Source organism: Amphibalanus amphitrite, unplaced genomic scaffold (genome assembly GCF_019059575.1).
Source record: "Amphibalanus amphitrite isolate SeventyFive unplaced genomic scaffold, NRLGWU_Aamphi_draft 001327F_arrow, whole genome shotgun sequence".
Taxonomy (NCBI): domain Eukaryota; kingdom Metazoa; phylum Arthropoda; class Thecostraca; order Balanomorpha; family Balanidae; genus Amphibalanus; species Amphibalanus amphitrite.
The window spans coordinates 136,389-163,732 of NW_024882820.1; the positions used below are offsets into that span (position 1 = coordinate 136,389).

Genomic DNA, 27,344 nt, shown 5'->3' on the forward strand with positions numbered 1-27,344 from the left:
GTTCCGATAACGGTGACGACGGGCGGCAGCGGCGGCGGCGGCAGCGGCGGGCGGCGGAGGTAGTGGCGGCGGTGGCGGTGGCGGCAACAGTGCCGGTACATTTGCCGTTGCCGGTGAACAGCGGCAAATCAGAGGTGTTGAAGGCTGGGTGGCTGTGGTGAGCGGTGTGTGCGGCGAAAATTTAGTCAGACCTCGCTGATAATACGAAGCCGATGAAGCCAGGTGTGAGTTTGTGACTGTGACAGGCAGATGTGACAGGAGACGATCTCGTGATCTGTCGAGACCAACGCACCGTGATAGATTCGTGAGCACAGTACGGAAGCGTATGACCCGTGATATGATATATTCGCGGGACTGAACTTTGAACACCAGCTAATCAGAATGTGTGTTCAGCTAATCAAGTGAAACGGTATTCTAGTTAGACAGCTCTGCTACAGAAGCGCTCGTGATTTTTAGTGTCAAGGTGCTTGTGTTTGAGCTTTAAAGTAGTTCAAATGTGACCTAGCCTTTGTTGTGTGGGATCTGGGTGGTGCGTTAATCCACCTCGCTTCCTTTCCTTGGACGAAGTACCAGACCCATTCGGGCAGCGTAACGGACAACAAGCTGCCTCGTTGTGTGTCTGAGAACCCACGAGTGGAGTGAGCGTCATATGCGGGCGATGCGGGCTGTGCTGCCGTCTGCTCTCATGTAACGGTGTCGGGATCCGGCCAGCCAGGAAGCACTTTGGAAGCTGAGGGTTCCGCTGCGTTCGGCAGGTAAGTCATATGACAGAGACTATTGTGAGTGACGAGGAATAAAGCCAACCGCAGGGATGCTTTAAGTCCTCAGCAGGTTATCGAATAGGGTGCTTATGTACCGATAAAAAAAGGAGATTTAAGAACGAGTGTCCGCGAAAGGTGAACCATTCAGAAAACAGAAAACACCATACCTAGCCAAAGCAAATATCTACCAAAAACATTTGAAAACGACAAAGCGAACTGAAATGTGGGTAGCGTTAAGAAAAAGCTGAATACCCGACGAACAGTACAAAAGGAATGGAATTTTTGTAATTTTTTTGTAACACCAGTGCTGTTTTCGAACAGCACTGGTGTTACAAAAATGTTGATATTCGAATGATATCCATCGTCTCTGCACGTTCTGTCAGGCATCCTTCTCACAGAAACGCTTGGTACTGCCACGCCACGGAAGATAGGTATAGTCTACGACGAATATATAGTCTGTCGTAGACTATAATATTCCGTGGTACTGCCTTAGAAGTTAGAACTATGCGCACGACGGAAACATATTCAGATGCGTGTGTTGTATACGAGTGCGTCGTTTTATTAGACAAAGCAGTAGGTACTCGTACTAAACTGCACTAACTAGTACCTTATCTACATGAATTTATAATGCATCTGACTACATGTAACTATTTGTAACGTCCACCAACGGAAGATATCCATGAATGCATGATCACTGCACGGCCCACCGATCTAGGCCTATCTTTTTTTCCGGTTTATACCTTATCTGTGATGATTACGAGCGAGCGAGCGCAGCGAGCGAGTTTCCAAGTCTTTTCAATATGTTATGAGGTTATCGGTGGAGCCAACAAATAACTAAATGTACTTACTTTTATTATTATTACTTACTTTTATTTGTTGGCTCCACCGATAACCTCATAACATATTGAAAAGACACCGATTGTATGTCCCTAAATAATCAGCATCTTTTCAATATAACGGAAAAATCTCAGTATGAGCGGCCCGGCCCGGCCCGGCCCGGCCTGTAACGCTTTTGAGAGGCTTATATCTCACCAACCGCTGGACCGAATGGCCTGCGGTCTTTTTTGCTGGGTAGCCCCATCCCTTCTACCCCGTAATTGACTACTTTTGATACATCTCAGTGACCGCCATGGCACGTGCCACGTGAAAAGTCAAGGGTGTTCAAGCAGTTTTGCAAAAGTAGTGATTTTGAGAGGCCCATATCTCAGCAGCCGCTTGGGCGATTGTCTTGCGGTCATTTTTATAGGGTAGCTGCATCCCTTCTACCAAAGTTCGGATACTCTTCATCTATGTGAATGACCCCCACTGCACGTGCAAAATACAACAATAAGAGGTGCCAAATTTGTTCCCATTTCAGTAACTCGGTAATTACTGGGCGATTTCGCTGAAACTTGGCATACAGGTAGGCACCCACCAGGCAATGCATTCCCATGTGTTGCGGTTAGGGTGCTACTGCACGTGCGCACGTGCAGGGGGCGTTTCCAGATCTCGAGAACGGCTGGGCCGATTGCGCTGAAATTTGGTACACAGTTGGGGACCGGTTAGTAGGGTGCCGTGCAAAAGTCATTTTGGACCCCGTTTGCATGTGCGCACGTTCAGAATGCCACTTTCAGATCTCAGGAACGGCTGGGCCGATTGCGTTCAAATTTGGTACACCGCTAGCGACCGGTTAGAAGGGTGCTTTGCACAAGCCCGTTGGAAGTACCCTCTCGCCCTTCTGCACGTGCAGGGCTCACTATCTCGCTCGCTCGTTCTTCGCCCAAAAGGCGTTTTACTGGTATTATGTACATTTAACCCTCGCCGACCGAGGGGGGGGGGGGGCGGGTGCCGCCCCCATACGGTTTTTTCGCGATAGCTCCGAACACGCTGGAGATAGAGAGCTGAAACTTGGCATACCTGACCTTTGATTCAAGCCGGATCTTTTGACACCAACCGCATTTTTGGGTCAGGTCAGGTCACTGACCTATGACGTCATAAGTGAGCCTCTGCACGGTCTTCAGGTGTCGCAACTTCGCAACGCCCTCACTGCCAGTGGAGATGTCATATGGAAATGAAACTTGCAGGATCTAGTATCCATTATGAGTCTAACAGCTTGCATATCTCGGATTTTTCCTAAAGGTCATATGAGGTCAGGTCATTTTCGTGACCTCACCATTATAAGTCAATGGGGAAAAATGAAAACTGCTTTTCTGGCGCCGGGAACGGTCTCCAACTATCTCAGGCACACAGAATCGTGATTTAATGCACTCTTTGTAAGGTTAGATGCGTCACTTTTGCAATGTTGGCCTTACATGACTTCATTTATGACGTCATCAAGGTCATATTAGTTTTTCGTCAATAACTCCCGATCAAATTAGGCTAGCGAGTCTGGAAAGCCACCAATGGACTCAGGAAGACCTGCCGAATCGAATGATATGCGACATGACCTCTTTCGACCAACTTCGTGACCTGGGGGTGCTGACCTGACCGTGACCTGAGGTCAACACCCTAAGTTGATCTGACCCAAACAATAAGTATATCATTCGACGCGCCTGAGCAAGGTGAACACGATGCTGCCAAAATTGCGGCTCTGCGGCCGTTTTTTGCGAAGTAATTAACCAAAAACCGAACCGTACCTTGGAGCACTTGACCTGACCTCAGAGGTCACCGGTTGACCTAGGACCTTAAAATCGGGTACCAATCTCTGCGTCTAGTAACGGCGCACACGCTCGTTTTTTCCGCGACGCGCTAGCTCTACCAGGGGCGAAACGGCGAGGGGGGTCGTACCCGCCCCCCCCCCCCCCCCCCGGCCGGCGCGTATGTAGAAAACCAATAGGTCCGGCGAGGGTTAACTTGTTTGCCTGAAGAGAGTTGGAGCGGTGAACCTGAAGATCCATTGAGTTTCGCTTTGAATAAATCACGTTTTCCAGCCCCACAAATACCTTCGAAAGATGAAAATATGACCGTGCTACTGACATAGAAGCAATCGTTTTAAATGGGCTTCCTTGAAGATTGAACCCGAAATACATCCGAGTATCCCTGGAATAAGAAATGATGCCATATGCTATTCATTATGCATTGTACAAAGTATTTCCAACCTTTTATCGCATTTTATCTCTCGCCGAAACATTACGATCCATACGATTATTTATACGTTACATATCCATATGTACATATCCATACGTTTTTTTTTCGCGACAGCGCCAAGCACGCCAGCGATAGAGAGAGCTGAAATTCAGCATACCTGACACTTGATTCAAACCAGTTTTTTTACACCAACCGCATTTTCAGGTCAGGTCAGGTCACTGACCTAGCACGTCTAAGCTAAGTAAGTCTCTGTGCGGTCCTGAAATGTCACAACCTCGCAACGCCCTCGGTGCCAGCGGAGCTTTCGCAGGGAGATGCAACTTCCAGGCCCTGTTATATCCTCGGGAGGCCTAACAATTCGTATATATGTTACAGGCAATGTGTGGAATCAGGCATTCTATAGAATGCCTAGGCATTCTATAGAATGCCTGACCGACCAGGCATTCTATAGAATCCCTAGGTATTCTATAGAATCCCTGACTGCTTAGGCATTCTATAGAATGCCTGGCTTAAGCTCCCAGGCATTCTATAGAATGCCTAAGCATTTTGATTGTCCGAAACACACTTCGAAAATTAGGGGTCAGTGGCAGTAATGCTATTTGTTTACCTAATTTTCATTGTTGGCCTAGGCCGGTCGTCACCTCACACCATTTCAGGGCAATGAGCTGAGAGGAAGCGAGGGAGGTATTGGGCTATGCCGACCACCAAATGGTGCGCCGCAAGCAGCAGCTGATCCAATTCCGTTGGCACGGGAGAGCCACGGCGCAAGGCACGCGGGAGAGTCACAGGCCAACCAGTCGCTTAAACTGTTACCCTCGGAGGATTATGCTGCTACAGATACGAAGCTGCATTAGAAGAGTGTTGGCTGGGAGGGTGGACCGTAGGCTTGAATCGAAAGTGATTGCGAATGACGATGGTTTTGTTCTGATGTTAGAAATGAAGGTGAAAAATACACCAAAGGTCACATTTTATGTCGTCATAAGCACTTCGTGTAACGACTCTCAATATACATACATGGACAGCTCAACCTACACCGTAATGTCAGGGAATAACCTGAATAAATGGCTCATTATTCCACGTCTGGGCGGTGGCCCGGCCGTAACAAGAGCCGGATTAGGTGTTGTTCGATCTCCCCTTCCAGCTTGACTTCTGGGCCATGCGGTATTCGAAAGGTCGTCAAAGACTCAAAATTATGAAATTTTACTTCAGTTCTTCTTTGGCAATGTTCGAAAGGGTGCCATTTCTAAAACAAATAGCTAAGCCATTTTTTAGGTCAGCCCAATTTTTGTCCATTTGTAGCCGTTTTCTTCAGTTTGACCTTAAATCAATTCCTTAGAAGGCAAACACCTCCAAAAATGGACGATTTGTCAATTTTTTTTCTGTGTAATTTTTTTTTACCAAAGGCGTTTCCGATATTGACATTACCACCATCGTCTTTCTAGCGTTAAGATAAATACTCTGTACTCTCAGAATGAAATCCTGATACAATTTGACCTAATAAGGTCAGATTGAATACCTGACCGGAAAATTTGACTGAATGAACATTTGACTGAATGAACATAAATAGCTGAACGCAAGGTAGCCTGGCAGAAAATAATAATGTTACATGTCGGTCTGTGCTCATAATCTTATACAACATAGTAACATACACTTATATGTTGGAAAGATTCGTGTATTTCCTAGGCATTCTATAGAATGCCTGAAAATCAGGCATTCTTAAGAATGCCTAGGGATTCTGTAGAATCCCTGGTGGGTCAGGCATTCTATAGAATACCTAGGGATTCTATAGAATGCCTGGTCGGTCAGGCATTCTATAGAAAGCCTAGGCATTCTATAGAATGCCTGATTCCACACATTGCCTGTAACATATATATCTCGGATTCATTCTAAAGGTCACATAAGGTCAGGTCGGTCACGTGACCTCACCATCATAAGTCAATGGGGAAATATGGAAACTGCTATTTTTGTAACACGGCGGTTTCTCGTGCCCAGGGCGGGGCGCGTCGTAATTGTTGTCAGCCCTTGCCAGAAGAGATGCTCTGCCGGTCCAGGTGTATTGTCTCACGAGCACCACACAGCGAGATGGTCAGCTACGGTGTCGGTCGAGACCGATGCAGAAACACGTCCGGCGTGGTCAGAGGCTGGGGGTCTTCCCCTCTCACCCTCTGCAGGGTGGTCAGAGCTCCACTGCGCTCGACCCAGTTCCTACCACATACCCAGGCTTCTCAAAAAAGTTAGACGATTTTATAACTAATATATTTAAGGGTGTATAAGTGTAACAAAAAATGATGGGGTATTACCTGAAAGCCTCATCAAAAACATTTCGTTTGAGGGGATTTCGACCCTCGGCAGTCCCCTTTCTGGGCCGCGCCGAGGTCATGTTCGAGATGACTCTCTTTTCGCTCGATGCACAGTTGAGCCCGGCGCAGCGCGACCTCTGCTGCAGCACAACACACGGAAAGCTGCAGACGGCGCACCGCTGACTTCATTGAATCCTTATGATCTTCGGAACTTTTTGAGTGGTTTCGGTACACCTGGGACTTGAGGTGGTCGTATAGGAAAAAGTCCGGTGGGGTTACGTTTGGGGAATTCGCCGACCACGGGCGTGTCTCGAACCTCGAAATCACGCGCTGCCCGAAGCGCTCCCACAGCCCCTCCCGGTTTTCTTTAGCGGTATTGGCGTGGCACCGTCTTGCTGGAACCATTGGATCCTAAGCGTTTCCGATCGTGATATCTCAATAACAAAGCAAGCTATTGCAAGCTGTAAACGGCATGGGATACAGGCTACCATTGTTACAAAGATCATTTTCAGGTCAGGTCAAAAATGACGTCACAGGGGTTTAACATAGTCAAAATAGCGGGCGGTGATAAGAGGTTGAGAGTTCCTCACAAACAGCTTTTGATGTTATCAAGCTAAGCGAAAACTAACAGTATCATCATATTCCTCTCGTCGATCCGCATCGAAACATATACGTGTTGACCTGACTAAAGGTCAAGCTTAAGGGCTGACCTCAGGTTACGTGATCTCAATGTCATCATGCATATCACTCGATGCGCCTTGAGGAGCCGAACACAATGAGACCATTCGCGCCGCTGCATCTCTTTTCTGTAAGGAGTTATTAGAAAAAAAAAACGTTTGGTGTCCGTTGATGACGTCACATGACCTTACAGTTGTCCAAGAGCAAACAAGACATCAAAGGCAAGATGGATGTCATTTTTGGTATGATTGGTCATTACGACGCGTTTCAGTGAAAAATAAGGCAGTTACTTTCCCCCCCCCCCGTTAACTTATAATGTGGAAGTCAAGAAATCATAATGGGGAAGCCATCGATATCAAATTTCGAAGATATGTAGGTATACAAATTGTAGAAAACAGTGGTCTTATTACATCCTGAAGCTTTCAAAGGACTCGGTCATCTACTGTAGCTCTAACACGGCAATTAAGTTGCAAAAAAGTGATTTGAGGTCAGAAGATTCAAAGTGGCCTTGTGTCCCGACCTTGAAATGTAGGAGGTTGAAAGTTGTACACCCTGTGCAAAATTGATGTGGCAATAGTCATACCATACCAAATTTCGTGGCGCTATGGGCCGCGGCTTTCCCGCTAATTACGAAAAACCTCAGGGAGGGGCGGGGCGGACAACTGCCGGGGGAACTTGTGGCATAATTGACAAAATATGGCCTTTTCAACATGGACTCAGGCGTGAGAGGTGACGGGTATGACAAAAAGTTGGTGAGCGGGTTAATTAGGGGCAACGCGGTGAGGGGGTTACACCAATTCCCCCTCAGTGCGTGCGTAGAAAACCAATAGGTCCGGGGCGGTTTATGACTATTGTCAGTTGTCACTACCTTATTTCCACAGCGACCATGACAATCAACATGTTGTAAGCACCTAAGTCCAATCTTGATGTAGCCGACATATCCTTATATTGCCCTTATCATGCACCATACACAACCCCAATTGTTGACTAATAATCACAGTACGTACAGCCTAACCGCTTAAAAGCAATGTGCCGTTTTACCAATCTCAACAGATGGCTTAATCTGTCGATTTTTAAATACAGAGTGATCCAGGAGTAAACGGCAACAGATTAACTTGTAGCTGCAAGGATGACGGCACATGTAGGCTACATTCCAAGTTTAATTGATAGTCTGGCAAATCGTTTCTAAGAGACAGAAGCAAAGCATTAACCATGACTGAAACCGCACGTTACAGGCTGAAACAGACTGTTTCCGCATTCAGGAAATCGCATGCGAAAGCCTATTCAAATACATTAAAATTCTTCCCGCATCAACCGCATCCAAGAGGTGCGTGCGATTGATGCGAGCGTGCTTCCATGTATTTGAATAGGCTCTCGCATGCGATTTCCTGACTGCGGAAAGAGTCTGTTTCAGTCTTTATGCTTGAAACAGACTCTTTCCGCAGTCAGGAAATCGCATGCGAGAGCCTATTCAAATACATGGAAGCACGCTCGCATCAATCGCACGCACCTCCCGCAAGCGATTGATGCGGGAAGAAGTATGATGTATTTGAATAGGCTCTCGCATGCGATTTCCTGAACCCGGAAAGAGTCTGTTTCAGCCTTTACGGTGGACTGTACGTACAAAGGCAAGCTATTCACATTTCGTCCATTGTAGTAAGAAGCTACATTTTCGCACGACCAAATAATGTTGTATTAGTTTGTATGTACAGCGGCTATACTCCTTACATTCTACATGTTCACTGTTGACACAGGATAAGATAATTAAACCAATTACTTAAGACATTAGAAATAAGAAAAAAGCATTGAACAGCTAACGGTTAATCAAGACATTTTTATATTCCTTATTCAATAAAGCACTTCAATACAAATTATGGACTGTATTTTTGGGGGGAATGCTTAAAAAACATCCATTATTCACACCTATAAAAGCTACCTAACCTAAATGATAGCTGAAACTTAGTTCTGCTTCAGCAAAGAAACGGGGCGCTTTATGTACATGCATAAATATTTATTTAGGTACTGAGTCTGAATGCTCCTTCAAAACGCAACCATCTGTGTAAACGACAATGCGCAGCCGACATCATCCATGCCTAGTCCTGTTTTAGGTATTAAGTATAATGATTTTGAAAATTCTGCTTAAAGAAATTCATTTTCTTTGGTAAACATGAAATTAATCAAATTATTAATTAATTAAATAATTGAATTAAATAAAAACGAAATGAATAAAATCTAATCACTTTCAATGTCAAGGTGTCCACGAGTGACGACTGATATGAAAAGCTTGTGCTCCAGACTCGATTAAGCAGCATTTGCTCAATTTGGCAAGTGACCAGCCACGTATGTAGCAACCGGCGCATGTCTCCCGTCAGCATGTCGACCCGTCAGAGGAATCCGCATCCAGCTCTGCTCTTAGAACGGGATCTGGCCGGCGCCCAATCGCGCCGGCCTCCATCTGTGCAAATCACTCCATCCCCCTCCCCCCGAGACAAATCAGGGGGGAGGTCTCTCTCTCGCATTGGTGGATACATCTATATTGTCTGAGCCACTACGGGGAGGGTTGTTTCCTTTTTCCGAAAAACGTTCCGAATGTCGCTTTCTTTGTGCGTTGCTAGACAATTTCAGTCAATTTTTTTAGGTATAAGTTGTTTACTTCGTTTTCTTTGCAAGGAAAACGACCAAATGCTGTCAACACTCAACTTAGAAGCTCCCAAAGGGACAAAACTCCCCAATGTCCCTTCTCTGGATCCGCCACATGGAGTCTCGTTATATGCGGCTACCGCGCCTGGAACAGACCCAACAAACTGACCACTGTCCGGCGGTTGCCATAGCAACCATGGCGATGTCCGGCGCCTCATCGAACACGATGGCCGCGTTGTTGCGTCAGCTGCTTAGTGGGTTAGAACGGGGTACTTGTATGCCCACATTACCCTGGTCAGAACAGCCGTCGTGGTGGGAACTTCAGCACATATTTACGTCCCTATTAGGTATCGCCTCAGCATGGTTGGGGGGGGGGGGAGGTCAGGATAGTTTTGATTGCGTATTCTGCAATACCTACACACTGTGCGCTGCAACAAGCTTATTGTACCTACCAGCGATCACATGTGCGTTAAAGATGTGCGTTCTTGGGTCATGCATCACCACTCACCACGCAGAGAGGTTATCTGGGTAATCTTCGCTGAAGGTGCACAGTACACACACAGCAGACCGCTGTGGGCCTGCGCTAAAATACCATGAACGGGTAGGTATTTATGGCCAATTTTATTTACTCATTGGTCGGAACAGGCCGGCCAGTTAATTGTGCTTTTATACTTCTTTGTATGTTTATTAGTTCGTAAGATTGCCCATTAGCCATTGGGTAGGTGACTATAACGAAAGTGTTAACATTTAACCGCATTGTATAAACATTTAACTGTGTTTATGCAAATTATTCAACGGTGTCAATAGAAAACGTATCCTGTAGAACCGAGCCCTTGCCGATGACCCGCGGCGCACTGGTGCGGCCGACTGCTGACCTACCGGGCTGCTGGCTGGGTCATTGCCAGCTGACTCAGGATACCGTCGACTATTGCTGGCTGGCCATTGGCATCACGATCGAACGACCATTGGCTCCTGTCTCACCAACAGGAGACAGGTCCTGTCTCCGTGACTGGGCTGCGGTGCCAGTCACGCAATTCGGTGGCATCTATATGATGATATCGACGGTCATGATAACGTTATGGAAATGTCTCCATAACGACATAAAGTAGGGGAGATCCGTGTAAGACGCCCAGGGTCGGTAAGAGGCCCCATCGCTTTTTTACCAAACCAATAATGTTATTTATTTTTTAATGTTCTGGTAAAGCAGAAGCCCTCTTGAAACAACAACTCACGAAACCTGAGGTATCAGGTGCGTCGCAGCGACTTTTGGTAAGCCTGTTTCTGTTTTTGCCCCTTTACTTGCTAGATATATGCATCTTTATCACCCTTATATATCTGAAAAAACAATGGCTATCAAATGCAGTCTTATCTCATCGAACTTGTCACAATGTTAGCTTCAGAATAGACCATGTTCTGGTGCGCTGCAAATGTCTCATAAACCATAAATATTGTGGACGTTAAAACACTGCATTTTTTTAAGAGGCCCTCCCTTCGAGGATGATAAAACGCCCCCCGATAAAAAACGCCCCCGATGCTAAAACGCCTGCACCTGCGGCAGGCGTGGCATTCTTTTTTCAAGGAGTTTGTTTTTGTTTCTTTTTTATGTTTCTTTTCTTAGAGGTAATAGGTACAATTTTCGTTGGTGATCAGCGTTTGGTTGTGCTAGTTTTCGCAATGTTCGAGCGCTTTGGAAGTGTTATTGGTTTCGATAACACCGTATTTGCTTAGCTTTTCGAAATAAAAGGCCTTGCAGCTGTGTTCGCGAAGCGTCTTTTACAAGTCGACTTGACTTGTAAAACGCCCGAGGGGGGGGGGGGCGTCTTACCATACCCATAGTGTAAGAGGCCCTTTTGCAACTTTTTCCAAAATGTTAAAGTTTACGGTTTGTGTCCCCCCTAGATTCATTTTGAATGCAAATATGTATGGGAAAATGATGCATGCTCACAGCGCATGCACACGTTAGCTCTTAAATATTATCAGTTGTCTAAAAATAGCAACTGAGCTTAAGGGGGGGCTCCTGCACCACTCTCCCCTATATAAAAATAACAACGGATATCTCAGGCAGCTTTTGCCAAATTGTCAGGGAACTCAGATTTGTTTTTCAATAGAAAAACACAATTCTAAAGAATAGTGTTTTTACTATTGACAACAAACCTTCGGTTATCATGTAGGGATGTCGAATGCGAAATGTTTTTTCCTCATTTACTGGCAGTGAAGGATAGACACCAGATAGCCCATGGTGATACGAAACTGAATATAATACTCTACGTAAGATTGTGCCTAGCGCTGATTCGCGACTTAACCACACAAGTCGCTTTTATGATTGGACGCAAATTAAAACAGCGTGGCCGAATGAGTTTCTTTTAAAATTTCTTTTTTTGCCAATCGTGATATTTGTTTAGATATCCTCAGGGATAGACGGCGCCAAGTATGAATGCCACACTCACCTCTAGCTAGTATCTACAAATACGTAGGTATGTCCATACATAACGTGATTTACTTCGAAGTTATATTTTTTCGACACTGATAAACATATGTACTTTCCCTCCTGTCCCGTATGAAACGTAGAGTAATCAGGGTAAAGTGCGTAGCGCTTAAACGCTACGCTCGAGGAAAGATGCTGATATCGGTCACGATATTTTCCTTTATAGTCAAGTGCTGAATGTAGCGTGACAACATGTGATGGCGCACCTGCGACAAATGCCGTTCGACCGGGTTCGGCGTGCCGGGTAATGAGACAATTAATTGGTCTCGGCAGAAGAAGGGACGACTCCTATATTGAACTGTACATGACTGTGTGTGTGTTCATATAGGGAATGTTTCTGCGTATTGCATTAGTAGGTACTAAACACTGGTGAATTCAGGAAAGTGGCTTCAGGCACTGCACTGCTTCCCACAAGGGCACGTAATAAAAAAAACTCGTCGTATGACGATTCCTTATGCATTGTATAATAGTTGTAGGTTTGTTTTATAATAGTTTTAGGTTGTATAATAGTTTTAGGTACACATTTGGTGCGCATTGGGTATAGATTTGGTCAAATTATATGATAGGTTTATATCTAATATATTTGGTCAAATACGGTTCAGTGTGTTTCTTAAAAGTTATCAGTTTGGGTGGCACATATGCTATTTAAATGCTTATATACTTCTTTTTCAAATTATCAGGCATTATTTAAAGTATTTTAGATTGAAACACTGAAATAAATTCATCATATGAAGATATTTATTGTAAAATATATTTGGTGTAGATCTGGTCAAATTAGGTCAGGTAGCCCGTCGTGAAAACGGCTAATGTAGACTTAAACTTAGCCGAAACTGTTCTTTAATGAGGTTAGTGCTTGTGCGAGGAACATGTTCATAAATAGTAGAAAATGTAAAAACATGACCTTATTTCCTCGATAATTGCCAAAACTAATGCTGTACAAATATATACTTTATTTGAAAGAATGTAATATTTCGACCACAGGTCTTTTTCAAACAGTTTTTAATTAGAAAAGATACCATTTCCATTTGCCGCATTTCAAACTGCCTTTCAACAAAAATTTATAGTTGAATCGTGCCCACTAGCTCACTCGCACCACTCATGAAATATTTGGCTAGCAAAAATAGCATCACATAGGGCACCTATTTTTCAAAATACATAGTTTCAGCCGTACGAGATAAGTAAGTATTAACATACCGACTGACCATAACACAAAACATCCTACAGGCCTTCGCCATTATTTCTCACAATTTCGTCCAAAGTCACCCAGCCGTCTACAAGGCATAACAGATGCAGCATGCCAGCAACTATCATATGCTGTCCAGGCTTTTACACATTTACGTGTCTATCCGTCCAGTATTCACATAACACCGTAACACCAGAATGGAATACAAAGAAAGCAAAGATGGGCATAATTGGCATACTCGCATTAACATACCTATAGCGTTCAATGCCATAACATATAGCGTTCGATGCCCATAATCAATAACACACATAGTCCACCCTCCCCCCCCTCCCACACACACACACAAACACTATCTAGCTTTGAACGCGTGAACATACGCAGTACCTAGTGCACAGTAAACATATACAGTACACATTTACACATACATCGGCGTTGTTCCTAGCATTGTTTACCTTACAAAATAGGCCAAGACGATACATTACTGTTGAGTTCCGGACGGTTCTTTCTTATCAGCAGCGATTCAGCTATTTTACGGTCTGGATGGTCTTTAGACTTGTACAATATTTTAATTTTGAGCGGAGCAGACGTCTCATCTACGATACTGTCACCGTGTTTCTCCGTAAAGTGATCACCCAACGGAGTGTCAGGGGTCCTGTTGGTCATGTCGCGCACGTGTTCATTGAACCTGAGGCGCAATGGCCGTTTTTATATATCGGCCGTTTTTATATACCGTTTTTTTTTTATATCGGAGAGACAAAACGGCCATTGCGCCTCAGGTTCAATGAACACGTGCGCGACATGACCAACAGGACCCCTGACACTCCGTTGGGTGATCACTTTACGGAGAAACACGGTGACAGTATCGCAGATGAGACGTCTGCTCCGCTCAAAATTAAAATATTGTACAAGTCTAAAGATCATCCAGACCGTAAAACAGGGGCGGCGGATTCGGGGGGCAGGGGGGGCAGCTGCCCCCCCTGGCAAACTCGTGGGGGGGCAAAAGTATCTTTTTGCCCCCCCATAATTTGTGACAAAGTTTAGACAAGAAACCACATAGCTGATTATTCTGTTCGATCATCTGAAGATGTAACCAGATGCCCATATACTTTATCATACGTTGCCTTTCTTAAATGGCAAACGTTCGCGTTCAACTGAAGTTTCCTCTCTTCAACCTAGTTTTGGAGGCATTATAAGCGTCAACGTGACGCAGCGGCAGCCCAGGCCTTCAGTGACCGCTTACAGGGGCGACGGATACAGGGTGGCAGAGGAGGCACCGTCCCCTAAGAAACTTTTGGAGGAGGGGTAAACGTATATTCTTGCCCCTCCATAATTTGTGCCCTAAACATGAGGAAAATTTTCATAGCCTATTGCATATTTTCTATTGCATGTGGTAATTTTCATAACCATATTGCAGCTTTGCGCTCCTACAGTTTGTCCAACGGTGCCTTTTGAATATGTGTAAATGCTAACCATTTCCGCTTTATATCATTTTTTTGTCTTTTCAGATTCGATTTAAATATATTTTAAGTGTGCGAGAGACGCAACTCATACCTTCAGTGGTCGTTTGCCGCTATTTTGTACCTACATAAATGCCAAATCGCAAGCGAGCGGAGACGGAAGGGCTAGCCATTCGCTTGCGGGTAGTTAGGACTGATGAGCGCGCATAATAAGCCACTCCCCTGATTTTTTCGAGCGCAACAGTTTCCAGCGCATAAAATGGTAAACGCCGAGGTCGTACACATTGACCACATTGACCAATGCACGGTATGGTATGACACCCAAAGGCCAGTCATCAGAGATCTGCTTTGGGCATTCGGAGGCTTGTGTGGGGCCAGTGTAAAAACTGGATGTTCACAGTTCAATATCCGCTTTATTTCAGTTTTCACCATTAAAAAAGTAAAAATTAATGTTGGAAACTTTTGAGGGTTAGGGCACTAATCATTAGTGGGCCCCCCTCTGTCGTAAGGCTGGCTATAGAATAAAGAGCATCAAACACGAACAGTAGCGGCGGAACACCTTCAATTAAGGGGGGGGGGGGCACTGCCGACTTTTGGTCCCATTCTTTCCATGCAACGCCCATAGGGCTAACGTTAAAATGCCAAAATCAAAAGGAGGGTGCACGGTGCCCCGGTGCCCTCCCCGTTCCGCCGCCCATGAACACGAAAGCAAAATCTAAGGCATTTTGGGAAAAAATGAGTATGCCCCGCAGCGTCCGATAACTACCACCTTCCAGTGGGTCAAGCCAACGGGGCCCAAGTCTATAATGGCACTTAACGATAGCACTAACCTTGTCTCACTTTTCCTTGAAGTCTGTTCCGAATGGTTTCGGCCACAGACTTGCTGCACTGAGGTCGTTTGATATGTGCAACTGTAATTAAAGCCACCTGAGGCGCCCTGACACCAGGCTGAAGCTGGGTTGGAAATGCTTCGTCTTTGCAGATATCACTGGCCGCTGATTCTCGAGTGCCTGAACCGGTAGATGTCATGGCAAAATTTGGTGTGATAATTTGGACCTTACCGCAGTCAGCGCACCCTAAAGCCCTAATAAAGAAACGCCCCACCCAGAGCTTCTGGATTCTCGTTCCAGTCCACCGTTCCTTCACCCCAGCCCGCCGCCGCGCTCCCTCACCTCAGCCCTCCGTTCCCAGCTTGACGAGCATTTGGGCCTTAGTTAAGCCTTGCTGTAGGCTTACTGTATAAACCCATCGAGACAGCCCGTCTCGGTGAGCTTAGTTGGCGAACTACTGCCTTGGGGAGGGTTTCTGGCGGATCGCTGTCCCAATAGGTTTAGATGCGACCGACTGTCTCTGAATGTTTGAGCGGTCTCCTCCCGCTGTGAGCTAGTTTCAGTTGATATCTGTCTCAGAAATACTTTTTAAAGAAAGTTAAACGAAAATCCAACGTAAAATGAACAGAGGAAATGGTAACGAGTTACCTCATTGAAGAGCAGCGTTCGCCTACTTCAAAAGGTTTGGCACCGTTCTTCAACATCTGATATGCGATCGGGTTATGGCACAATTTTTTCCCATTGGAGCTTTTTTCTAATACAGCAATACGAAATGCGTTACATCGTCCACTGGCGGATCCAGGGAGCGGGCATTTAAAGCAAATATTTACTCCCCTCCCCCTGCCCCTGCATCGCCCGAAATAGACAAAACGTATGTACCTTATGTTTCCTAATAATTACATTTTTATCAGGATTTTTTTTTTTTATACTGTTCAGCAGTAATCGAAATCGAAATCCGAGGAGTTTTTGGATTTTGGACACTTTGGGGGGGTATGTCCCCTACAGCGTCGAAAACGCCTTTCTGGATCCGCCTATGACATCATCTCGACTGGGATCTTGCCCCCCCTCGCCAAAATCGAATCCGCCGCCACTGCCGTAAAATAGCTGAATCGCTGCTGATAAGAAAGAACCGTCCGGAACTCAACAGTAATGTATCGTCTTGGCCTATTTTGTAAGGTAAACAATGCTAGGAACAACGCCGATGTATGTGTAAATGTGTACTGTATATGTTTACTGTGCACTAGGTACTGCGTATGTTCACGCGTTCAAAGCTAGATAGTGTTTGTGTGTGTGTGTGTGGGAGGGGGGGGGAGGGTGGACTATGTGTGTTATTGATTATGGGCATCGAACGCTATATGTTATGGCATTGAACGCTATAGGTATGTTAATGCGAGTATGCCAATTATGCCCATCTTTGCTTTCTTTGTATTCCATTCTGGTGTTACGGTGTTATGTGAATACTGGACGGATAGACACGTAAATGTGTAAAAGCCTGGACAGCATATGATAGTTGCTGGCATGCTGCATCTGTTATGCCTTGTAGACGGCTGGGTGACTTTGGACGAAATTGTGAGAAATAATGGCGAAGGCCTGTAGGATGTTTTGTGTTATGGTCAGTCGGTATGTTAACCCTAGAACGCCTAGGGGGGGGGGGTTGTATCAACCCCCCCTGAGGTTTTTTCGAAGTGCACGCTAAACGGCTTGTCGTAGCGGGCTGAAATTTTAAATACCCTCTGGGGCAACCTTTGCGCATCTTTTGCCGAAAAAAAATTGATCGGGTCATGTCAGGTCACGGAGTTATGACGTCATAAGAGGTACAGCCTCCGGCCGACAGTTACCAAACGTGTGCGCCGAATCCCTAGGTTTTCTGCCGGTGATACCCACATTGTTTGATGGATCATGATGAAACTTCCCATGCATGTTGGGGCAAGCATTGGCTATTGTGTGGTGCAAGAAAATTGACCGGGTCAGGTCAGGTCACGGAGTTATGACGTCACAAGAGGAACAGCGTCCGGTACTATTTTTGAAAAGCGCCCGAACCACTATTTTGCTAATTCTTGTCACCTCAATGGGAATATGCAGCAATATTAGCTTCTATAGGGAGCAAATGGACCTCCCAAATCCAAAAATACATTCAGATTTCAAAAATTTAAATTTTGATTTTTCGAATTTCTGCCGCCGACTGTGACCTTGCCGACTTCCGGCGCTCCCAACGCGCCATTTTTAGAGCTAGGGAAACGAAATACATACCAAACGATAGAGAATTGATCAAGGAACACGATAGTGAAGGTTTCAAGTCGATATCTCCCACCGTTTTGCCGCAATCGCCACGGAAAGTTGAAAAAGTTTGATTTTTTCGGAAAATTTGACCTTTGACCGGTCATAAGTAGGTCAAATGTTGACCTAGGACCAAAAAATATACCACCAATCGCGAGATCTCGTTGAGAGCAATCCGTTGTTTTTTCCGCTAAGCTCTACAACCTTCCGTTTCGAAACGCCAGGGGGGGTCGTAACAACCCCCGTCGTTCGTGTTATGAGAAATGGCCTGGTCGTGCGAGGGTTAATACTTACTTATCTCGTACGGCTGAAATTATGTATTTTGAAAAATAGGTGCCCTATGTGATGCTATTTTTGCTAGCCAAATATTTCATGAGTATTATAGGATTAAATTGGACTTACTCCACAAGAGAATCGTTTTCGGTCGGAGCTTTCGACATGTATTACATGTCCTCTTCAGCGAAGGTCGGTAATCGGGGCGAAAATAAAACGTTCGGGTCGAATCGAATCGCACAAGATGTCGGTGAACGATTGTCGAAAACGATTCTCTTGTGGAGTAAGTCCAATTTAATCCTATAATATCTATTTGCTCTCCACACTAACATGTCTCTAAGTCTATTTCATGAGTGGTGCGAGTGAGCTAGTGGGCACGTTTCAACTATAAATTTTTGTTGAAAGGCAGTTGGAAATGCGGCAAATGGAAATGGTATCTTTTCTAATTTGAAACTGTTTGAAAAAGACCTGTGGTCGAAATATTACATTCTTTCAAATAAAGTACATATTTGTACAGCATTAGTTTTGGCAATTATCGAGGAAATAAGGTCATGTTTTTACATTTTCTACTATTTAGCCGAAACTGAGTGAAGCCGGCGTTTCGTAGTTTCGTAAAATGAATATTCAATCAACAGACATCATTCAAACAACAGGTGTGCCTGTGGGCGACTATTGAAATCTTTATGAGGCAGGACATGATTTCGTGTGGGTGTGTTGAGCAGGAGCTTCTCTCCGTTTAGTCGCCACTAATAGCTTTCTCACAACACAAAAACTTCATTCGGTGGCCGTGATGAAAACCATTAGCGGGTCTGACAGCTCCTACCCGGAAAATATCTATTAGCGCCGTACGTTAACGCCCGTTGAATAACGGCAGAGCCTTCGATTCATTAACTTAACAACACTATGCCACCCATGATGGTGGCAAAACAAAACACCATATTCAAGCGTTTTAGTTGATTAGGTTACATAAAATTGCACTTGACCACACAATTTTGTTAATAATGCTATTAGTTAACCCTCGCCCATGTAGGGGGGGGGTTGGTGCAACCCCCCCCCCCCTGAGGTTTTTCGGAAACAGTGCAAAAACGGCGGCGCGCAGCGCCGCCAAATTTTGGGTACCTTATGGGGCAAACCTTGCGCATCTTTTGATAAAAAAAATTTGACCGGGTCATGTCAGGTCACGGAGTTATGACGTCACAAAGGGAACAGCCTCCGGCCGGATTTTCACAAACTGAGTGCCAACGCCCGAGGTTTCCTGACGGTGGTACGGACATCGGTTGATGGATCGTGATGAAACTTCCCATGCATGTTGGGGCAAGTATTGGCTATCATATGGTATAAGAAACTTGACCGGGTCAGGTCAGGTCACGGAGCTATGACGTCACAAGAGGAACAGCGTCCGGTACTATTTTTGAAAAGCGCCCGAACCACTATTTTGCTAATTCTTGTCACCTCAATGGGAATATGCAGCAATATTAGCTTCTATAGGGAGCAAATGGACATCCCAAATCCAAAAATACAATCAGATTTCAAAAATTTAAATTTTGATTTTTCGAATTTCTGCCGCCGACTGTGACCTTGCCGACTTCCGGCGCTCCCAACGCGCCATTTTTAGAGCTAGGGAAACGAAATACATACCAAACGATAGAGAATTGATCAAGGAACACGATAGTGAAGGTTTCAAGTCGATATCTCCCACCGTTTTGCCGCAAACGCCGCGGAAAATTTGAAAAAGTCTATTTTTCCGAAAATTTGACCTTTGACCGGTCAAAAATAGGTCAAATGTTGACCTAGGACCAAAAAATTTACCACCAATCGCGAGATCTCGGCGAGAGCAATCCGTTGGTCTTTTCCGCTAAGCTCTACGACGCTCCGTTTTCAAACGCCAAGGGGGGGGTCGCACCAACCCCCCCCCCTGCATGGGCGAAGGTGGCAGATCGCCGTTTACGGGCGAGGGTTAATAGCGAAAAATACGAAGTGATAGAGTTTAACTTATAAACATCAAGAGATAATTTTTAGACTGTAGGTATGTAGCTGCATTTTGATGTAACCTTTGCCAAATATCATAACTTCCTTTGTCTTTCACGCACGTTTACCCCAGCACCCGTCACCCGGTCGCTATCCCGAATCGGTTTCAATGACCTGACGTAGTGCTACCCTTTTCCAGGAAAACTTACCAATGTACCGCCTGAGGTGGGCGCAGAAACAGGGGCGTCGCCACCCTTTTCTGGTGGTGATTGTGAGCTGTATAGTGGCCGCCATCTTTCTTGTCGAGGACGTCAAATGGCAAATGCGCTCGGCGACAGTGAGCGTTTGGAACCGATACCATGAAAAGGTGAGTTCAGACCGCCTCGCGGCCAGACAACGGAATTTCTTACTATTCTGGGGCTTAGCTGGACAATCTGGATGCGCATCCTGACCCGTGCTCTGTTATTTTACGGCATAAACATATCTTTACCGTTTTCAGTTTTGAATCTTTTCTTCCAGACATTTTTTGTTTTGCGTTTCGAAAAAAGTTTTGTTTATAATGTTATCTTTAAACACAATTCACATGACCCACGAACAGGGTCATGGCAAATGCCTGCAAATGCTTCAAAATCTGTGGAGACCAATATAGCTACAAATATAGGTAGGGCTCATCAGGTCAGAAAAACCGGTACAAGGTCATGGTCAAATTTCAATTTTCTTTTTGCACCTGTCCAACTCACAGTTTTGGACTGATTTCCTTCAAACTTTCAGGATGTGCTAAGTTCACCGAGTTGTATAACATATAGTTCGGGTTTTTCGAGGTCACTGACCTGAGGTCAGTTAGAGGTCATTACGTCGTAATGTTAAGCCTATGGGAAAATACTAAATTCGGAAAATACTGGAGATATCCGCTTCGTTCTATCACTTTTGTGCTTTGAAACCACAGTACTTAACAGCAGGTCACTTGGTGCTTCTTTGTTTGGTGTACTTATCTATGGGTCAGGTCAAATGAGGTCAACTGAGGTCAAATTACGTTTTTGCCAATAACTTGGCACATAATGACGCTAGAGCTTAAAAATGGTATCATTGTGTTCCTGCTGATCAGCCGAATCGAATGATATGCGATATGATGCAATTTGGTTAACTTGAACTTAATTTATTAATTTAAGTTTACTTATAGTTTAAGAAAAACTTTAAGTACATTTAAGCAAGCTAAAAAGTATATCATTCGACGCGCCTTGACGTTCTGAGCTCACTGGTGCTTTTCTTTTTGCTCGATCTGAATTAGATCAAAAGTTATAAGCGAAAAACTTTTGACCTGTTTTTAGCGAAATGTTTACATTTATACCCCCCCAAAACCCCCTAAATATTGACCTAGAGCAACCAAATTTGCACAGGGGCGAGAACTCCAGGGGGCCCACCTACCTACTAAATTTTGTGTTTCTAGGTGCCATAGGAGCCAATCGCGAGGGGGGGGGGGTCGCATCGACCCCCCCCCCCCCCCCTGCCAGGCCGTGTTATGAAAAATGCCCTGCCAGGGCGAGGGTTAAAATGTCCTGCCCCGTTTCATTGACCTGTCCCATTTCAGTGACCTACTGAGTTCAATAACCTGTCCTGTTTCAGTTCAAGCCGGCGCCGGATGTGAACATCACAGAGAGTGACCGAGTGATCCTGTTCTGGACCCCCTTCTTCGGCAACCTTGAGTTCAACATCGGCTACGGCAGGAGGCCTTTTAGCCCGTGTCCGGTGAGTACCTACTGAGTGCAGAGATGTCAATCGGATACCAACTTTTTGGCACGCACACCGATACGAAACTGATAGCAACTTGGCATTTAGTATTTCAATTCTGATGACTTTGCTATTTTGTTGGTAATGTGAATGTTCACTAATGATAAGATAATCAAAAATTTGTAAAAAATTGTATTTCTATTATTTTCCGAAGTTCGTGTGTTTTGGGTACTCTTCCATGTTTGTAGTTGGTATTTGGTTTGATATCGGTTTCTAAATTATCTGCGACTGACATCGGCAATGTAGTACCTCGCCTGTACGGCGTCAGGTGATGCTCGGTCACACAAACAACTGAGGTTGAAACTGTATGAATGTGGGAAAGGCAGTAGCTAGTTATCTATCAGTTTAAAATTCATGAGTCATTATGGTCTCACGTGATGCAATAGGCTTTATTCTTTCCCCTCTCTATCGTGTTTTCTCTTCTCTCTCTCTCCCTCTCTCACTCTCTCTCTCTCTTTCTCTCTCTTGCTCTCTCTCTCTCTCTCTCTCTCTCTCTCTCTCTCTCTCTCTCTCTCTCTCTCTCTCTCTCTCTATATCTCTCTCTCTCTCTCTCTCTCTCTCTCTCTCTCTCTCTCTCTCTCTCTCTCTCTCTCTCTCTCTCTCTCTCTCTCTCTCTCTCTCTCTCTCTCTCTCTCTCTCTCTCTCTCTCTCTCTATCTATCTATCTCAAACTTACTCACTCACTCACTCACTCACTCACTCACTCACTCACTCACTCACTCACTCACTCACTCACCCATCCTCTGCTTTTGTCGATCCGAATCATAAGCCAAATCATACGCACCACATGTGAGGTACGCGTGGCGTCGATTGCACCCCCTCTGTACCCCCCCCCCCCCCAGCTTGCTCACCCCTCGGGCGGTCACCTGAGCTTGTGTAAACCATTTGATCGGTCGGTTATCGGCTCGGCGCAGCGGCGGATCCAGCGCACCCCACGGATGGAGTTTCTGGTGCTCGCTTTTATCCGCAATGGTGGATCCAGGGGAAGGGGACTTGGTAAATTCCCCCGCAGTGCCCGAAATCGACAGAAGTTTACGGTTTTTCGACAATAAAAAGAATACTTAACAAGTTTTGTTAGTAAAAGTGTGTTTTAAACTGCAAAGCAATGCGTATGGAATCGAAATACGATGAGTTTTTAGAACTTGGAGAAACTTTTTTGGGGGTCGTCCCAGACCACCTTTCTGGATCCGTCAGTGTTCATCCGCCTTTGCACACGAGTATTCGGTGTTTGCTTTTTATCGCCAGTGCACGCATACAGCTGAAATGTCCACTGCAATCGACTGGTGCGTTCTCCACTAAATTTCCCCAGCGTCGATTATCTGACAATAATCACAAACCTATTTTCAAAATTTCCTTAGGTTAAGCAGCACCTTTTAGGATTTAGACTGGCCAATGACCGTGCTTAATTATGATAGAACTGGTACCTAATAGTCAAGTCCAGAAAAAATAATATTTTTCTTTACTAAGCAGCATTAAATGTTCTATTGATACGTAAACAATCAAAGTATTTAAACAGAATTGTTCGCAAACTAATTTTTCAACCAATCGAAGGGAAATCCTCGGCGATGAACGCTTTATTAGAGATTTGACCAAGCATAATAGTATGAGGGCTGTTTTGGACGCCCCCCCCCCCACCACACCACACACACACACACCGACACCAATCTCGAAAGGAGAACTATGTATCCCCCGTATATGGCGGACGATTTGCCGCTCGCACACCTTGTAACCGCCTGGACCAGAAAACCCATCGACCGGCGGTTAGTGCTGCGGATCTGGTGAACAGCGGGTCTCAACTCCATGCTTGACTGCAATGTGCATAGGTCGTCTCATAGCAACGACGTGCCTGCAACGCATGACGTCAGCTTATATCAGAAGTATTTTTATCAATAGCGGGTTTTAAATACCTAATAGATGGAGCAGTAAGCTGATGCAACGGGACATTAGCCGTCAGCATTTGCTTCCCCAGCCTCGTCCTATCCAGGTAATTGCTTCATATCTCTTCATTCATTCCCGAATGAAGAGATATGAAGAGTATGAAGAGATAATCCTCATGTGCATTCATTCCTGCATGCACATTTGCTCCTTCAGAACTAAATTCACTTTACCACTCCCACCTCCCAACAAGTCTCCAAAAAGTCATGGCACTATCTACAAAAATCTTGAGCACACCCATCTGTCCCAAGATGACGTCAGACGCCTACCGCTTAGGTCTCCAATGACGTCATCCCTCGCACCTTCCCACAGGCCTCCAACTGCATCACCACCAACCAGCGTCGCTACCTACAGCGTGCCGACGTGGTGGTCTTTCACCCGGTCGAGTTTAGTGACTTCGACCTGCCGGCGTTCCGGCGTCCAGACCAGCTCTGGGTGTTCTACATGCTGGAGAGCCCGCCGAACACGGGCGGACAGTTCAAGGAGGCGACCAAGGGCCTCTTTAACCTCACCATGACGTACAGGTGCGGTCAGAAGGTCCCCTTATATGTGCTCTAGGGTCAGACCAGGGTTCGATTCTAGGTCCACTTCAGATTTAGGTGACGATTCACGTTTGGATTGGGTCAGACTGAAATTACATCCTGTAATGCTACACAAAGTCATTGACTCCAGACTGTGTGAAGCAGGTGTCAGCGTTACTCATCATCGGCATCACTCGAATTTGGAAAACGTGACTAAATCGTAATTTTGACCAACTTTTTATCAGACCTGATAATGTTTGGTCTGGTATGGCTTGTGTCACCAGAGCCTGGACTGACCTGCGCTTACAGTGGATGTTTTTTTTTTCTGCTCAGACGGGACTCTGATATACACCAGCCATACTTCAAGACGGTGCCTCTATCCGAAGCCGAGCGCCAGAGGTCATCCGGGGTCACCATGGCACCCACACTCTCAGCCACGTGGGCATCACTGACCCAGGTCAGACAGAGACTACCCTGGGTGGTTTCACACTGCAAGACTCCCGGCAAACGCGAACAGTTTGTTGAGGTGAGTAGTTACGCAGAAGGCTCAAAATGACATTTGAAAAGGTTCAAAATGACATTTCAACCTTTTGGCATTTGTCGTTCTAGTCTTCTCTGTGGTTCGTATGCTTGGTGACGTCTTAGAAGATTGAATTCATATTATTGATGTGTTAAGCATACGCTTATTTTACAGGCTTATTTTATGAGGTGCGGCTAAGCCGAAAATCATTAGCTGCGTGCCCGCTAAATGTGCCCAGCTAATAAAGTCGGCTTATTTTCTACAACCGGACATCAACAACTGAATAACGAATGCATTCCGCCTTCGTTAGCCCACATTGCCGTTGTATGCGTGAAGCGAGTGACCGATGCTTTTTTCATACGCCTTCTTTCTTCGTTGACACGTGTGGTCGTGTGCCTCAGGAACTGCGACGATACATCGCCGTGGACATCTACGGACGTTGTGGTCCTCTGCGCTGCTCGGCCCCGGGCGGGGTGCTGTCTCCACCCGACCCCCGAACCTGCTACCGCTACGTGGCCGACAACTACCGCTTCTACCTCTCCTTAGAGAACTCGCGATGTCGAGACTACATCACTGAGAAGTTCTTTCTGGCGCTCAACAGCAGTCTAATCCCGATCGTCTACGGAGCTTCTCGGGCTGACTATGAGGCCGTGGCACCTCCACACTCCTTCCTTCATGTCGATGACTACGCTAACCCTCGTGAGCTGGCGGGTCACGTGAAGTACCTGCTGACCCATGAGGCAGCTCTGGCTGAGTACACGGCCTGGAGGTCAGAGTATAAGATCGAAGGCGCTCACCGCGACGGATGGTGCAAACTCTGCGAGATGTTGAACAAGCGAGAAGTACAGAGGAAAGAGTATGCGGATATTAAAGAGTGGTGGAGTGGACCGGATGTCTGTCACTAGCCGTTAGCTAGAGCTAGCCGCGTAGCTAGTTTGCAAGTCAGTCGCCAGCTATCATTGATGCTATCAATGGCGCTATCAATGATTATCAATGACGCTAGCCAGCATTGTTGAACAGTGTCACAACCAGAATCGCTAGCCGATTGCTAGAGCTAGCTCAGCTAGCCAGTGTCGGACAGCGCACCAAAGCTGTGAAGCAGATATATGGGTAAAAAATCGAGCTCGAGGTCTGGTGACCATATGGCAATGGGTCAATGATCACAGACCCACTGGCTGAAAGAAACGGTCGCTAATTAGGAGCAAAGACAGCACGCTAAGACCTCGGATTGAGATGGATTGGTTCGCGTTTATTAGGATGTTGTTTGGTGTCGTTGTTTTTTTACTCAGGTGACAAGAGTGCCTCTCGATAAATTTCGCCAACCATGGAGTGTGGATGAAAAATGAAAGGTTATTACAAAAAAGACATTTTTTGCTTGGTTTTCTCGGATAAATTGTTAGCATTCGTCGCGTGAGCGTAATATTTCACAAAGTGAAAAGTCCTATGGTTGCGATATTGCTTCAAGACTGACTGTTTTTAGCAATTCTCTATTAACCTATGGTTTTAAGGGTTTAAGGCCCTCAAAATAGTTACATACATACTTCCAAAATAGCTTAATTGCCACCAACACTTACCTATTTATCCCTGCCATCAAGCAACATCTTGTTGCTGCCTTTTCCCATGTAAGGTATAACAATTTATAGTTTTTGATACTCGCAGTTGTGGCCCATGGATGGTCTTGTGTCATCAAATAAATGTCAAGGTGCCGGACTGGTGCCCAATATTTTGGTCGCATATACCTTGCCCCACGGCCGCATGCTGCGCCGTTGTCATTGTTTTTGTCATCGTATAGGGTAGTGTCTGTGTGTATATAACTTGTGTTATGTTGTGTTGATGATTCGTGCCTCGATTCGGTGCATAAGTTTTAGGGGAACGTTTGTGAAGGCACCATTTTGCCAAGCGATTTGTACGATTCAAATGCTGTATGCTCCGCATTAACTAGTCGCATGACCATTATTGAGGGTTAATGTTCCTCAGGCAGTTTCAGGATTCGGAATTTCTCGGTGATTTGTGTAACATTAGTCAGCTGTGTAGTTACTGCGCATTGTTCACCCTTTCGTGAAACTCTAAAGTGCTCTTAATATTTTAATTATTTATTGTACCGATAACATTGCCGCACAACAGGATGGAATGAAAGCCTAGAAACAATGGAATGCCATACATATAGAACACCCAGAATGATAGACGTTGTGGCAGAAATGGTAAATTCTTCCCCCGAAATGTGTGGCTCATCTGTCATTGTTTTGCTTTTAATTGTTTTGTGCAGAACCATTGGCGGGCGTGGAAGTGAATATACGCTGCATTCTGACCAAATAAGACGGTTGTGACTTGAATGGGGTTATTGAGAGCGAGTGCATCCTCCGTAACTGATAGATAGATAGATTCTTTATTCACCACAAATCCATAAAACATGGGGTTTCATTGTCTCACGTCACTTCACTTCACTTCACGCGACCTACGAGTTGCTATTCTGCCCTCGCAGTAGGCATTTCAGCTGAGTTGACGCCTAAAGCTGCGTACGCTGACATCGAGCGGGAGACGGTCGTAGTCCCGCACTCCTTAACGAGTGGTATCGAGTGTTATCATTATTATGCTGCTTTCTTGTGTTATAATCCATTAAAGGGACTATCCCACCTTTAACATGGGGTTTGAGTTGAGATAGC

General features: G+C 45.4%; 1 protein-coding gene across 2 annotated transcripts; it reads left to right on the top strand.

The window, feature by feature from the left end:
• Positions 1 to 26,997, top strand: LOC122372187 (alpha-(1,3)-fucosyltransferase C-like). Of its 2 annotated transcripts, none has more exons than XM_043349091.1 (6): positions 1 to 755; positions 20,118 to 20,285; positions 21,542 to 21,664; positions 23,953 to 24,164; positions 24,495 to 24,687; positions 25,083 to 26,997. In XM_043349091.1, the coding sequence occupies exons 2-6, from the start codon at positions 20,130 to 20,132 to the stop codon at positions 25,584 to 25,586; spliced, it is 1,188 nt and encodes a 395-aa protein (XP_043205026.1). In that variant the 5' UTR covers positions 1 to 755; positions 20,118 to 20,129; the 3' UTR covers positions 25,587 to 26,997. The 2 variants fall into 2 exon arrangements, with proteins under 2 accessions (XP_043205026.1, XP_043205025.1); XM_043349090.1 differs by lacking the exon at positions 1 to 755 and adding an exon at positions 18,391 to 18,603.
• Positions 26,998 to 27,344: the final 347 nt, after the last annotated feature.